At 41.2% G+C, this 15,944-nt stretch overlaps 1 protein-coding gene across 1 annotated transcript in view; it reads right to left on the bottom strand.

Annotated features, from left to right (window-relative positions):
- Positions 1-988: 988 nt before the first annotated feature.
- SERINC5 (serine incorporator 5) overlaps positions 989-15,944 on the bottom strand; it is a 78,334-nt gene continuing 63,378 nt past the window's right edge. The window contains exons 8-11 of the mRNA XM_006875179.1: positions 9,238-9,304; positions 5,600-5,639; positions 4,626-4,770; positions 989-1,136 (exon numbers count right to left, since the gene is read on the bottom strand). Of these exons, the coding sequence (XP_006875241.1) occupies positions 989-1,136; positions 4,626-4,770; positions 5,600-5,639; positions 9,238-9,304 (400 nt within the window). The remainder of the gene's footprint in view (positions 1,137-4,625; positions 4,771-5,599; positions 5,640-9,237; positions 9,305-15,944) is intronic.

Raw genomic sequence — 15,944 nt, 5'->3', positions numbered from 1 at the left:
TTTGGACATTTCTGTGGCTATTGTTCATGGCTTATCAAATACTCATCCCTGTCCCCAACTTCATTCCAAAGGATTCTAAGTAGAGTGAAAACTGAGTAACTGACCTTAACAACTGAAAGAGAGGTGCAGCAGGCTTCAGTCAAGAAGTGACATTCCATTAAAGTCCTTAAAACTATAATTATTATCAACAGCACTAACTGTTAGGGTCATAGCCTTCCAAAGAAAACAACATGAATATTGTTCTGAAACCATGTGAAAGACAACACAAATAATTATTGCCATAACTCCGATCAAGTAGTGTTATTATGGGGGCAGGGGAGTTCCACTTGGGGATAATGACGAATTGTGCTTTTTCACATTATAATGAAGATGTAGGGTCCAGAAAAGACAAGGACACCTCTGGGAAGGGCAAGGGCAAATTAAAGTCTGTGATTCCCAGCATCACAACTTCCAAGAGGGGCATTTGGAGACCATGAGGAAACTATACTAAGAAAGGGGTTTAAAAGCCGATGCTGCTTCCTTGACCCTATAAATATCAGGGAGCTGTAAGCAAGAGGCTGCTTTCAGAACCCACAGGCTCCAAAAACAGGGGACTTTGAGATGGGTCTGCATTCTGCCAGGAACAGGAGGCTCAAGAATTTGGCATCTTTTCTATTCTAAGGATGAAAAAGGATATGCCACACAACATAGGTTTTTCTCCCTAAGAAAAGATGAGACGCCCCAGTAAAACACACACACGGAAATTATTAACTTAACTAGTATTCCAGTATCTAGGGTAAGATATACAACATATATCAGCCATGATCAGTATGGTCAAAAATTCTTTTGGGAAAAACTGGTGATTTCTTTTTCAATTTCATAATAAAGAAGGTCATCGGCAGGGTTTTTTTTCTGAAAACTTGTTCAGACCCACTCAAGCCAGTTGGGCCTGTCAACTTCCAGAGGGAACCAGTCACTGTGTAAACACCTGGGATGCTTGTTCAGCTCCTCAGACAGAGAACTGCCGAGAAGGGCAGCAGAGGGGAGCAACCAGCGTCCATAGATACAGCAGCACACACATCCAGCAGGAGGCCACCTTGACCCAGAAGATGGACCAGCTCTTATTGAAGAAGGTTTCCATGTTGGCACTTTCATAACTGTGGAAACAAGAGGCCCAGATATGGTCAGATCAGGAAGAGAGTGGTGGGTGGGGAGAAGGTCTTACAAGGCTTCCTACATCACCACCTTCTCTTCCCTTTGTTTAAAAATAGCTTTCAGATGTAATTCACATCCCTTGCAATCTACCAATTTAAAGTATGTCATTCAATAGCTTTTAGTATATTTACCACAATCCATTTTAGAACATTTTTATCACCCCCAAAAGAAATCTTGCACCCCCTTTAGCCATCACCATCGCTGCCCCATGAATTTATATCTGGACGTTTCAGATAAAAGGAGCCACGCAATGTGTGGTCCTTTGCGATGGGTAGCCATCTTTCATGAAGCATAATGTTTCTTAGAGATTCAGGCATGATGTAGCATGAAATAATACTTCACTCTTTTGTGGGCAGATAACATTCCATTATATGGATATGACACATTTTGTTTTGTTTACCCCTTCATCGTTTGTTACACATTTGAGTTGTTTTCTTTTGGCTGTTATAAATGATACTGCTGTGAACATTCATGTACAAGGTTTCTGTGGCTATTAAGTTTTCATTTCTCTTGGGTATATGCCTAGGAGTGGAATTCCAAGAACATACTGTAATTCTATATTTCATCACTTGAGGAACTACTGCCAGATTATTTTTCAATGTCGCTTCACCACTTCACGTTTCTACCAGCGGAATGAGAGGGATCTGATTTCTCCACATCCTCACCAATACCTGTGGTTGTCTTTTTTTTTTTTCAATGTTTTATTGTGAATTATGTGATAGTTTACATGGGAGAACATTAACTTTACATTCATCCTATCGTATATCGTTTCATTGCCATAGTTACAACCTCCTCCATGCACCATCAACCAACCAAAGAGTATACCCTGCAAGCCTGCCCCCTGGTCAACACACAGCCCCTCTCCCTCTCTGGGTCTAGAGTCCCCAGTCCCCATCTCTCCACGTCATCATCTCTGCCTCCATCTCTGGCTTTACTGCTTCTCTGGGTAGAGTCCCACACTCTGCTCTTCTCGCTTGATGGTTCCAGGGACCTCCACTCCTGGACTGTAAAGTCAATCACTCCCATCCTTTTGCTACAAAACATCTACCTTTACATTTCCAACCCTCACAGTCAGTCCTGAGAGCAGTTATTCACCACTGTAACTGTGGTTGTCTTTTTGCAGATAGCTCCCTCCATCCTTTCTTCAGCTTCCCAAGTCTGAATCACTGGGAAGCACTTAAAAGCACATCGGCTCCCTCTTTCAGGAGGCTCCAGGAGAATCTTCTCAGTGAGTCTTCTCTGACCTTGCTTTGAAACCACCACCCCATCACCCTCAGGGCTCCCCTCCTTTGCCATTTTATTTTGCTCCTCGATACTCAAGAGACCCTGTGGTGCAGTGGTTCTAAGTACTTGCTGCTCACCAAAAGGTCAGTGGTTTGAACCCACCAGTCACTCTTTGGGAGAAAGACGTAGCAGTCACCACCTGACTCCTGAATTTCATTCTGACCACAATCTGTCTCTCCCAGCGGAATGTACGCCCTGTCACCTAAATCAGTGTAGAACAGAGTAGCTGCTCAAATATTTGTTGAGTCAATGAATAAACAGAAACTGTGGATCTGTATAAAAGGAATGAATCTCCATGTAACCAATTGCTGTTGAGTAAATTCTAACTCGGGGAAACTCCATGTATGTCAAGGGAAGACTGTCCCATAGGATTCTCAAAGGCCAATTTTTCAGAAGTAGCTCACCAGGCCTTTCTTCAAAAGGTGTTTCTGGGGACTCGAACCTATAGGTTTTCTGCTAGCAGCCAAGTGGTGTGGTGCTGTGGGATCAACACTGGACTGCGAACCACAAGGTTGGCAGTTCAAACTCAACTGTGGCTCCTTGGAAACCTTATGTAGGGTCACTATTGAGTCAAAACCGACTCGATGGCACTTAATAACAACAACAACATGCCAAGTGCATGACTATATCTGCCTTCAAGAGCACATAAATCTCTATGTGCTGAGAGAGAAAGGTCCTTCAGGAGGAAAAACACACAGAGTCACTTTTATGTCTTCAAAAATAGTATGTTTGTAAATAAATAGAAAAGAAAAGGAAGGACATGCACTGTATTATTGTTGTTGTTGTTGTTAAGTGCTGTCGAGTCAGTTCCAACCCATAGCAAATCTTTACGGGAGCAGAAAGCCTCATCTTTCTCCCGCGGAGCAGCTGGTAGTTTCGAACTGCTGACCTTGCGGTTCGCAGCCCAATTCGTAACCACTACGCTACCAGAGCTCCTGTATTATTAGGAGTGGTTATCTCTGGGTGGGGAGAAGTAAGCAGAATGTCACTTTGTTACTTTCAGTATCTCCACATTATTTGTTTTTGAAAAACCACATTTCACACTTAAAAAAAAAAAAAAAAGACTAAAAATTGTACTTCCTCTTTGTTAAAGCAGGTGGCTAATGGCTCAGAAGTTCTGAGAAACATTCCATCTCTGTTTTTCCTCCATTGCTATGACTATGTGCTTCAGAAATTGCCCCAGTAGAGGTCACCTTCTATTTTGTTAAAGGGACAGTATGAAAGGATACCACCCTCGTGCATACCTTCTCTGATTTTAAACCATTCAGTATTCCCTTGTTCTGTTCAAATGACTGTCTCTTGGTCTCCATATAGGTAACTCATGAGTACATGTTCTAGAATACCCATTCTTTGCAATGTTATCTAGTTTGTTATGATCCACACAGTAGAAGGCCTTGCATCGTCAATAAAGCACAAGTAAACATCATCCTGGTATTCTCTGCTTTCAGCCAAGATCCATCTGACGTCAGCAGTGATACCCCTCCTCCTCTTCTGATTCTGGCTAGAATTTCTGGCAGCTCGCTATTAATACACCATTGTTGTTGTGTGAAGTGCCATCGAGTCGGTTCTGACCCTAGTGATCCTGTTTTTCTGAGGAGCAGCTAGTGAGCTTGAACTGCCGACCTTGCAGTTCAAACGGATTTGCAGTCTGGGGCATTAACCCACAATGCCACACCAGGAGTCCCAATTCACCATGGGCACCATTTAAAATGATCTTTCATAAAAATTTTATTTACATGTGATATTACTGATATTGTACCATTGGGTCACCTTTCTTTGGAATGGGCACAAATATGGATCTCTTCGAATCGTTTGGCCAGGTACCTGTCTTCCAAATTTCTTGGCATAGAATTGCATCCGTTTGTTGATGCTTTTGTGTAATTAATAAAACACAGGTAAACATCTTTTTGTTAGTCACCATTTTGCTTTCAGCCAAGATCCATTTTACCTCAGCAATCTACTACCCGGTGGTCAGTAAAAACCACACTAACCGCAGCAGAACACTGTCTGATCTAGTGCTCCAAGAGTTTTGTTTACTCCAGATTTCATTTAGGCCTAGGTACTTTAAAGTACCAACTAAACTGGCTAGTTTGCATGTAATTTTAAAAAGACTGCCCTTATATTGTCTAAGGAAACAAGTCACATACTTGAACCAGCTGGTAACTGTCATCATCACATAGAGGGATGCCAGGAAGAAGACGAAGTGGAAGTAGGGGTAACTATAGACAGTGCCCCTCTTCTCATCATAAATGACCCGTGATCCTTCTTTCAGATTCTGCTGCTCTTCAGCATCTGTAGGCCACAAAAGGAAACACGTGTTAGATGAGTGTACACATTCACACTTGCTATTTCAGCAGAACCACACTCACAGTTTTTGATCCCAGGGGACACTCAGTAGAAAAGATGTCAAAAATCATTCGTATCCTCAGCAACTTTTATCTTTTCATAAAGTTAAGACTCTCACTACATACCTTCTTTACTAAACTAAACAAGACAAGATATCCAACACCACATTTGTTTTAACAGAGCAGAGGAAAGAGAGCCCTTAAAAACATCAAACTTACTTTAAGCATAAATGAAAAAGAGTAGACCAAATGTTCCCAAGCCTCTGGGGTCCTCTAACCCAAGGAAAAAAGTGGAAGGAAGGAAGTGGGTCAAAAAATTAGGTGTCAGGACCTCCTCTTGGTATTTCACAAAACCACTGCTTAAAAAAAAATGTCCTTTCAGCTTCTCTAAAACTCTATAAATTTAACTTAAACATGGGACAAAATATAGACTGGTTTCCTCCTGCTAGAATATCAACACAAACAAAACCTAGTACTCCTGTGGAAGAAGCATTTAAACAGTAAACAAGCTGTGGAATAAAAATGTCTTCCATCTCATTCAAGTTGGAGTCCCAGTGTGGTGCTGTAGGATAAGTACTGGGCTGCTAGCCACAAGTTCAAATCCACCAGCTGCTCCTCGGAAACCCTATACAGGGTCACTATGAATCGGAACTGACTTGACAGCACTTAACAACAACAAAAATCATTTAAGTTAATATCTGCGCCAAATTCCAAACACCTGCAGAGCAGAGCTCCAGATCTGCAAGGCCTGACTCGTACAGAAGTTATCTACTCACCTTCTTTGTAGGGAGCGAAGCAGAAACAACACCGAGCTACCTGCAAAGGCAAAAACGACAAAAGTCATGTGGCTTGTATTTGACTCTTCACTTTAACATTAATAAAGCACTGAAGGTCTCTTCCACCACCTGTCTGTTGGTTTGTCATACTGTGAGGACCTGCATGTTGTTATTATGCTAACATAATAAATCTGCATGTTTCTATGATTTCCAATCTAATGAGCTGTACACGACATTGTTATGTTTTCAAAAAACATATGTGTAAGTATTCATATGAAAGACAAATATGATATGTCTCCCTTTGTGAGACCCTCTAACAGCACGTCATCAGAAGTGTGTATGTCATGAAAAGTGTAAACATTTTTTGAACACAGACACAGAAGCAGCATGTGAAGTATGTCAAGAATATAAACAAGGCATGCTGGGACAAAAGAAAACATAATACAGTTCACAGTTCATCTCTAAATAACCTCCTTGATCTCTAACTTTGAAGAAGAATCCATTATCTGGTTGACCTCTAACCCTGGAAAAAAGACATAATACACGCCAGTCTTTGATGTCACACTGGTCCTTCTCACAAGGAGCCAAGGTGACAAATGTGAGAGCCAGAATTCTATGACAGTGCCTTGTTTTTTCAGTGCACCCAAGTTTTCCATCGTTGATGGAGTGCAGTCTGACCACTTTCTCTCATTCTCTATTAGTGGAAAACATTTGAGTTTTCCTCCTCTGACAGGCTTCGGCCTAATACAGGTTACATCTTTTGCAGGTCCTAATGTATTAACACTCAATGTCAGCTCCTTCTCTGAGAGAAGGCAGCGGTGTGAGATGCAGCCTGCCACCGTGGCTACAACAATGGACTAGAGCAGGCCAACAACTAAGAAGACGGCACAGAACTGGACCACGCTTCTTTCTGTTGTATATGACTTGATGGTAACTAACAGCAAAGGTCCTACATGCCAAAGTCACCTCTGTGAACTGTATCCCAGGTCCTGGACCGCAGATTTTAGTCCTTCTGCAGACTTTACTGAGTACCTGCATTGTTCTGGGTGCCGGTAATAGGAAATAAAAGGAATATGAGGATATGTCACCCACAAGTCCTTCAAGGAAGGACCTCTTTCTTGCTCACACTACTGAGAGTACTGTCAATGGAAAGCTCCCAGCATCCAGCTCCTCAGACTTTGTCTTAGCTGCACAGAGCTGCCTTCCGTAGAGCAAGCCTTTCTTCGGCAACTCACATCCAAGGCTGAGTAGTTTTGACCTACTGGAGGACATCTTTGATGGACCACTTATGTTCCAGGGCATCCCGTGGGGTTGGTGGAGGCTTTGTTTGGCCCGTCCAGCCTTTTGACATTCAGCATCACCCTCTGCCTAATCCTGCATGTTTCTACTTCTTCCTTAGTCGTGGGCGCTGATTACTAATATGACAGGGTTTCAAGAATGTTGTGACAAATGTGATGAAAAGATAAAGAAACCTTTAGTATCCCCCTCGTATATGCCCTGCACATCAAGCTGTGCATCTGGAAGCCTCAACCTGCAACATGGAATGAACAATACAGGGTATTGGCTCCCATGGAATTCATCTTCTCATGCTTTGCTTTTTGTGCTAATTCATTAAATCCTCTTAAACTTTTGAGGTTGGGATTCTTAGCTGGTTTACAGCTGGGGACAAGACCAGCTAGTGACAGCTGGTACACAAATGCAGGAAGGTGGCTCCAAGGTTCAGACTCCGCAACAGGCGGAAGGTGAAATGGGCTATCTGGGAGATGGCAGATCAGACAAAACCGGAACTGGTTAAAAACTGGTCCTCTTTGTAGGTGTATGGATATTATCCTATCACAGACATCCTATCATACTTCAAGACAGATCTTGCAATGTTATTTTCGATGATGAATGTGATGCCATGCCTCTTCAATCTGTCATTCCCGGCAAAGTAAACCATGTGATGTCAGATTCTGATTGGCCAATACCAGTCCATTGCAAGCTCACTAAAGTCTCGGATATTTATGCTTGTGTATTCCATTTCATTTTTGACAACTTCCAATTTTCCTAGATTCATACTTTGTACATTCTGTGTTCCCATTATTAACAGATGTTTACACTTTATTTTGAGTAGTGCGCCATCAGCAAATGAAGATCCCAAAAGCTTTACTCCATTCATGTCACCACGGTCAACTCTACTCTAAGGAGGCAGCTCTTTCCCAGTTGTATTTTGAGTACCTTCCAACCTGAGGGGCTCATCTTCTAGCACTATATCTGACAATATTCTGGTGCTATGCATCATGATTCAATATTCAATATCTGGGGCTGACAGTGTTCCAGAGCTATTCAAAAGGTTCTCAGTAAGTTAAACATTCAGACGTAGTCTGCAGTTCCTTCTTCTGAATCTGTCTTAGTCTGGAAGCTCAGCTGAAACCTGTCCAACATGGGTGACCCTGCCAGCACTCAAAACACCGGTGGTATAGCTTCCAGCATCAGAGCAACATGTAAGCCACCACAGTACGGCAAACTAACAGACAAGTGGGATTCACTAGTATCTTTCAGTGTTCCAAAACATCATGCATTGAGGTCCTACTTCTTTTTTCAAGCTATCATGAGAATCATTCTCTTTCAAAGGGGGATCCTGTGAAACATGGTGCAAGGAGAACAGCTACTACCTTCTCCGCATGCTCTCCAGTTCAGAAACACTGGGATGCTTTTCCTTGGAATAGCAGAAGAAATCCATCCTCACTTCCTGCTCTGCAATCTACCGTACAGGTTTGCTGCTCTTTAAGCTTTAACTCGGAACACAACACGAATACTGAAACCCATAACCATACCAACTTAGCAGGTGGTCACCCAGGCAGTGGTGTGCACAATCGCCTGCCTTCTAAAGACCAGGCTCTTTCAAACTCAGCAGTTCTCTCCTTTCTTAAGTAACAGAAAGAGTTGGTGAACGATGCTGGCAGATTGACAATGCTGCGTAACGGTTAACGATCTCTAGGTCAGGTACAGGCAAGACCGTCCCAGGAGACCCAGCTGCAGCATACAGTGCCCATATCTGGACAGATAACAGGGTTCCTCCATGCAGAGAAAAGCTGTTAGGATTCAGCCAGTGGTCAAAGGCCAGGCAGGGTTAGCAGCAAAGAGCAAGAGACCCTGGCAGCTGAACTTTTGGGCTTCTGTGGCCAAGAACACAGACTAGGAGCCAGAGTGTACAGTTTAGACCCTGGCAAATGGAAGTCTGCAGGGTTTAAATAACTTAACATTTCTGTTCTCTTCTTCTAAGCAAAACCCAGAAGTCTTCTGAGGCACTCTGGGTGGATTCGAACCACCAACCTTTTGTCTGGAAGCAAGCACATTAACCGTTTACAATACCCAGGGACTTCAGATGTTCCATAAAGTCCCAGACCAAAAATTTTGAATGAGACATTTTGCTAACCAAGAGGCAGTTGCTGACTACCCTAATTCTTTACAAATGCAAGTAGAAAAGCTCACAAGTGTGAAATTAATGTATTTAATGTTCAAAATTCTTTACTGTATGAAACACCTACTTGCTGGGATTGTTGTGCAGTTAAATGAACTAATGTCTACATAATGTTCGGCACAAATTGCCATCACAGAAACGGAGTCTCCCAAGACAAAACAAGAAATGAAGTTACCTCTAGTTCTGGAGCTGCATAGCGCCCTTGCAGAGCATCAGAACTCGATCTTGTTGTGGATGTCAAACTAAAAAGCAAACACCAACAGAAAGTCACCAGGGCATATTACATCACAGTGAACTGTCTGACCTGGGTGCTGATTTGAAGTTACAAAGCTCGCTAATTAAGTGAAAGTTCTCTATCTTCAGATCTTGCTGTTTTCAAAACTGGTTAACTTTAATTCTAGTAGTGTTTGCATTTGCTCATGTGGATTACATGAACTCATTTTAAGCAAAGAGAAGTTTGTAGGGAAACAAATAAGATGTCTTCTGATCATCTTGGTTTTTCACTGTTGGCTTTACCTCTTTCAAAGGCCAAAATAATTTTCTGATAACAGCTTTTATCTTGCCCATCCCTTTGACTAGTCTCAGAACCCAGAGAGGTAATAAAAAGTGAAAGTCACAATTATTTATTAAGGGATCAGCAGCCCTGGAAAATTCAGCAGAGTAGGTCAGTATGATCACAATGCCTTCCTATGCCTTTCCCCATACCCAGAAATGAGGAGCTCTGGTGGCACACTGGGTAAGCTCTCTGTTATCCAAAATGTCAGCCGTTTGACCCACCAGCTGCTCCGCAGGAGAAACATATGGTAATCTACTTCCACAAAGAGTAAACCCTAAGCAGGCAGCTCCACCCTGCCTACACTATACGTTAAAAGCAACTCAAAGATAATGGTATATGCAAAATGTTATATAAATTTAGTTATGGGATAAACAAGCTTTAAATTTTTACAGGATAAAATAAGAACCTGGGATATTTAAAGCAACTAGAAATATGTAAATACTTAAAGTGTGTTATAAGCTCTAAAATTACGATTCAGTATTAAAAGCTGTCTTTTGTTGTTACTGTTGTTAAATGCTGCCAAGTTGGTTTCAACTCAGAGCAACACTGTATAGGGTTTCCAAGGAGTGGCTGGTGGCTTTGAACCTCCAACCTTATGGTTACCCATCCAGCGCTTATCCTACAGTGCCACACCAGGCCTTTACATCCAGTAAAACAGGAAGGGTCTCAATGGCCAAACCAGAAGTTCCCTTCCCCACTCTCCTTTCACTGCTAAGCTAGGGTCACACAGTCAAACACTGTCCTTATATGGCACCGACCAAGAGCAACCCTATGCACAACAGAACGAAACACTGTCCACTACTGTGCCAACCACACAAAATCATTGCTATACCTGAGCCCACCGCTACTTCAATTATGCCAAACCATCTCATTGGGGTCTTCCCATTCTTCTTCAACCCTCAACTTTACCAAACGTGACATCATTCTTCAGGGACTGATCCCTCCTATTAATATGACTGAAGCATTAGAGATGAAGTCTGCCCACCCTGGCTTCCAAGGAGCATCCTGGCTATACTTCTTCCAACACAGATCTGTTTGTTCTTTTGGCATATCGTGGTACTTTCAATATTCTCCTGCAACATCATAACACAAATCCAACAATCCTACAGTCTTCCTTATTCACTGTCCAACTTTCACATGCATATGAGGTTACTGAAAATACTATGGCTTGGGTCAGGTGCACCTTAGTCCTCAGCATGTAGCTTTTAACACTTTAAAAAGATCTTCTAGTGCAGCAGATTTACCTAATGCAGTACATCTTTTGATTTCTTGACTGCTGCTTCCATGAGTATTGATGGTTGGTCAAAGCAAAATGAAGTCTTTGACAATGTCAATCCTTTCTTCATTTATATGGATGTTCTTTATTGGTCCACTGGTGAGGATTTTTGTTTTCTTTACATTGAAATGCAACTCATACTGAAGGCTGTGGTCTTTGATCTTCATCAGCAAGTGTTTTAAGTGCTCTTCTGCTGGGAGCGGCCGATGAGGGTAGAGGACAGCTTCGATTTACTGCTTGACACAGTCCAGTAAATAGTAGAGTAATCTGGCAGAGCAGATGGCTCTCAAAAGTTGCTTTCTACCTTCTCTATAGAGTAATCTTAATTTTACTTATAAATATATATATAATTTGGCAATATTCTCAGCTTTCACTATGAGTTCTATAAACCTTAGGAAAAACTAGCTTAGCAACAATTGCTTTCAGCCTTGGTGGATTGAATACAAAGAGAAATTGTATAAATTGCTCCCTTTCCTTAGAAAACTTAAGTAACTGCATTTGTGGGCCACAAAAGCAGATAGCATTTAGAGTCGAGCTGACCTACCCCCATAAACCTCACCACAATCAGTCACTAGCTAGAATTCACAAACCCCTACATACAAGCACCTGTGTAAACAAGCAGAAAATAATGAACTTAAGTAAAAGATAGTTTTGATTCAACAATCTATACTTCCTGTAACAATCAGCCAAGTTGGGCTTTATGCCATATAACTTCCAAGCAATTTAATGAATACTTTAGAAAAATAAGTAAGTAGATGTTAGTTTTACCTTTATTATAAAAATAAATAATACATTATGTAGGATAGAAAGTTGATAATTAGTAAGAATAATGAGGTAGTGTAAGCATTAATGATTAGTAGAAACTTATGTTACTAAGAAAGTGTAATCAGTAGTCTGATAAGTAGCAATGATTTGTGTAAGGTTTGACTTAATCTTTAAGTGAACACAAAAAGAAACCGTTTATCATATGCTGAGGAAAGAGATGAAGGTCAGTTGAACATCACAGAAATACTTTTGTCAAAGTTGTCTAATGACCAGGTGCAAGAATGTTGTGATTAACTGTGTAGTAATTCAAGAAAAGATCAAAGTGTTAGTTCATTATGTACTGTGTACTTTTAAGTATAAAAAAATAAAGACTTGCTGGGCTGAGGGGGCAGAAGCAAGAGAAGAAGCAGAGAGCAGAGGGCAGGGGCTAGAGAGAACAGCCAGACAGCAAGAGAACGTTGAAAAGCCTCTCGAGTTGTATTCATTTCTTCGTCCGACGATTTCACGTATCCACTCATGTCCCACGACCCTCGCGGGAGCAGCAGGCACTCCCCGCACTCTTCGCTTTCAGCAAGCAAGGTTGTATTAGCTGCATATTAAGGTTGCTAATGAGTCTTCCTCCAATCCTGATGCCACGTTTTTTCTTCATAGAACCCAGCTTCTTGGATTATTTGTTCAGCATACAGATTGAATAAATACGCTGAAAGAATACAATCCTGATGCACACATTTCCTAATTTTAAATCATTCAGTGCTCCCTTGCTCTGTTCACACAACTCCCTCTTAGTCTGTGTACAGACTTCTCATGAGTACAATTATGTGATTCAGAATACTCATTCTCTACAATGTTGTCCCATAGCTTGTCATGACACACACAATCGATAACAGTCAGTTGGCCTTTGTGTAGTCAATAAAACACAGGTAAAAATCTTTATGGTATTCTGTTTTCAGTCAAGGTCCATCTGACATCAGCAATGATATCCCTTGTCCTTGTCTGAACTCGGCTTGAACCTCTGGCAGTTCCCTGTCAATACATGGTTGCAACCATTTTAAAATTATCTTTAGCATAATTTTGCTTGCATGGGATATTAATAACATAGCCCTATGATTTCCTCATTCTGATGGGTCACCTTTTTTTGGAATGGGCAAAAATATGGATCTCTTCCAGTCAGTTGGCTAGGTAGTTGGCTTCCAAATTTCTTGGCACACATGAGCGAGTGCCTCCAGTGCTTCATCAGTGTGTTGAAAGATTTCAATTTGTATTCCATCAATTCCTGAAGTCTTGTTCTTTACCAATGCCTTCAATATAACTTGTACTTCAGTACAACAGCCTGGAGTTGCATATGAGCAATTGATGGCCTGTTCCATAGTCTGCCCCTGGCCTTGCTTCAGCTGATGATATGGAGCTTCTCCACTGTCTCTTTTCACAGATATAGTCAATTTGACTTCTGTGTATTCCATTTGAGAGGTCCATGCATACAGTCGTCTATAATGGTGTTTAAAAAAGGTATTAACAATGAAGAAGTCGTTGATCTTGCCAAATTCTATCATGTGATCTCCAGCATTGTTTCTATCACGGAGGCCATATTTCCCAACTACTGACCCTTCCTCTTTGTTTCCAACCTTTGCATTCCAATCACCAGTAGTTATCAATCCATCTTGATTACATGCTTCACCAATTTCAAACGGAAGAAGTTGGTGTGTAAATCTTACTAATAATGATATTAATTAACTGGTCTTCCTTGTAGCTGTATGGTCATTATCCTATCACAGACAGTGTTGTATTTCAAGACACATTTTGATATGTTCTTTTTTTTAAAGCTTTTATAGTGAATTGAGTGATAGTTTACATGGCAGAACAACTGTTTTGTACTCAATGATATTTTTTTTCATTGCAATGATTACAATCCCCTCGATGCACCATCTGTTAACAGTATTTGCCTCTATTCCCTACTTTACTTGACATGCACAAAAACATGCAGGACTATATAATCGTTTAAACAACCAAAGGGGACATTTTGCAAACCAGACTCCAGTCCCCCAGCACACAGCCTTTCTCGTTCCCTGAGTCTAGAGTCCTCAACTGCTTTCTCTCTCCATGCCATCATCTCTGCCTCTATTTTTGGTGTCACTGTTTCTCTGGTTAGGATCCCACATTCCACTCACACTCTTCTTTCTTGATGGTAGTAGGGTCCTCTGTTCCTGGAATGTAAGATTCACTACTCCCCCCTTTTTGTTACACAACTTCTACCTTCACAGTTATGACAATAATAATTAATAATTAGTCATGATAACAATTACTCACTATTGAATCAAAAGATTCCTATCCCATCTTTCACCAGACCCATCTAGACAAGATGAAAACTATCCAGCAGGGATTCTACCTTCCCCTGTATGCTCTGAAGTGAATCTCCCTCTTGAAAACTTGCAAGTCATGCCTTTACAGCCTCCCACAGGCCCCAATTTAGGTAGCTAATGTCTAAGATGCCCATCCATATTAACCCTGTAAACCAAGGAGATAGGCTTGATCTTTGATGAAAAGTCTCCTTCCCTTGTGGTTGGTATTTGAAGATACTATATACATACATGGAGGTCAAGCTCATCAAATTGTAGCAACTGACATTTGCTTCCTATATCAAACGTCTTTATCTTTCTCCAGTTGAATTCTGATCATCAAGTCATACCATCTGCATTTGATAGTTTGGGTATTCTTGCATACCTTCCTCCACTTCATATCAGAAGGACACTTCACTCTTAGCTCTATCCCACCATGGCTAGGACAGTGTCCATGGGCTCAGGAGTTCCCAAGTCTCCCCAAATGTTGGACCAATCAGCCCTTCCTCTTCTCTCTCTCATCTCAAGGTCGATAGGAATCTATGGAACATGGTCAAACTCAGCCCATGTCTTCATTATTGCCTTTTGCCCACTTCCACACACAAGTAGACCAACATGGTCACCAGTGAGCTTACATGCCTGCTCATGTGTTCCCGTTGGGTTTCAGTCTTGGAAAGGGGTTTGTCCTGAAAGGACTTTATTGCTACCCTTAATGGCTCCCAGGAGAACAGCCTACTTATTCTTGTAATAGCCAAACAGTCTGCCATGTTTATTTTGTTTTTTCTTGCTAAACAAAATCTTTCTTTCAAGTACCTTCTGTTCCTCTAGCAGCTCCGGGCTAGTCTACATATCCTTTCAAGTGGGAATGTCCCACTTCAGAAGGTTCTGGATGGGGATCAAGATCCTATACACTACAAAAGCTCCTCAAGAAACCGATTTCATTGAACAAGTTCTAGAACCCCTTTTAGGTATTCCAATCAGTTACAGGTTGAAGACAGGCCTACAAGCTTGCAGTAATCGTGTTTACCAATACTCCGTTCTATCGCACTGAAGTATCTATTTTACAATAGTAGGCAATGGAAACCAATACCCCTAAGACAGTCAAGCATCTTAACATTAATTCCCCTTTTACTCATTCAGACTATGCTTCAAATCCCTGTATCACAGAGCCCTGTTGTTTCAAGGTTGAGTATGCACCACTATTTACCTCTGTCCCATTAAGACCATGCAAACCTACCTAAGTGTTCCCCTAGATTCCTTGTTCTTCCACCCTGCTCTCCATTCTTGTCTATTACCCTCCCCCTTTCTTTTATATTGTCCTTCACAACACCTGAGCTATGATGTGTCTATCTCCTAACATGTTCTCTACCGTCTCCTCCCTCCCACACTGGTACCCAACAATTTTTTTTTTCTTTTCTTTTTTGGTATGGATATCTTATCTTAAGCTTTTATAATAATGGTCTTATGCAATATTTGTCTCTTTATGACTAATTCCTAATGTATAATGTCCTCAAAGTTCATCCATGTAATGCAATGGCTTGCAGCTTCATTATTATTCTTCAAGGTACCATAATATTCCATTGTGTGTACATACCAAAGTTGGTTTATCCAGTCTTCCACTGATGGACACTTGGGCGGTCTCCATCTTTTTGCTATTGTGAATAGTGCTGTGATAAACATTGGTGTGCATATGAATTTGTGTTCTGGTTTGTATTTCTTATGGATATATATCAAGTAGAGGAATTGCAGGATCATAATGTATTTCAAATTGACTACATCTGAGGAAAGAGAAGATGGAAAAGCTCCATATCATCAGTCAAAACAAGACCAGGGGCAGACTGTGGAACAGACCATCAGTTACTCATATGCAAATTCAAATTGAAGCTGAAGAAAATGAAAACAAGTCCACGAGAGCCAAAATATGACCTTGAATATATCCCACCTGAATTTAG

Source organism: Chrysochloris asiatica, unplaced genomic scaffold, assembly GCF_000296735.1.
Source record: "Chrysochloris asiatica unplaced genomic scaffold, ChrAsi1.0 scaffold00313, whole genome shotgun sequence".
Taxonomy (NCBI): Eukaryota; Metazoa; Chordata; class Mammalia; order Afrosoricida; family Chrysochloridae; genus Chrysochloris; species Chrysochloris asiatica.
The sequence above is the reverse complement of the archived record's forward strand: the minus strand, read 5'-3'. Positions and strand labels throughout refer to the sequence as shown.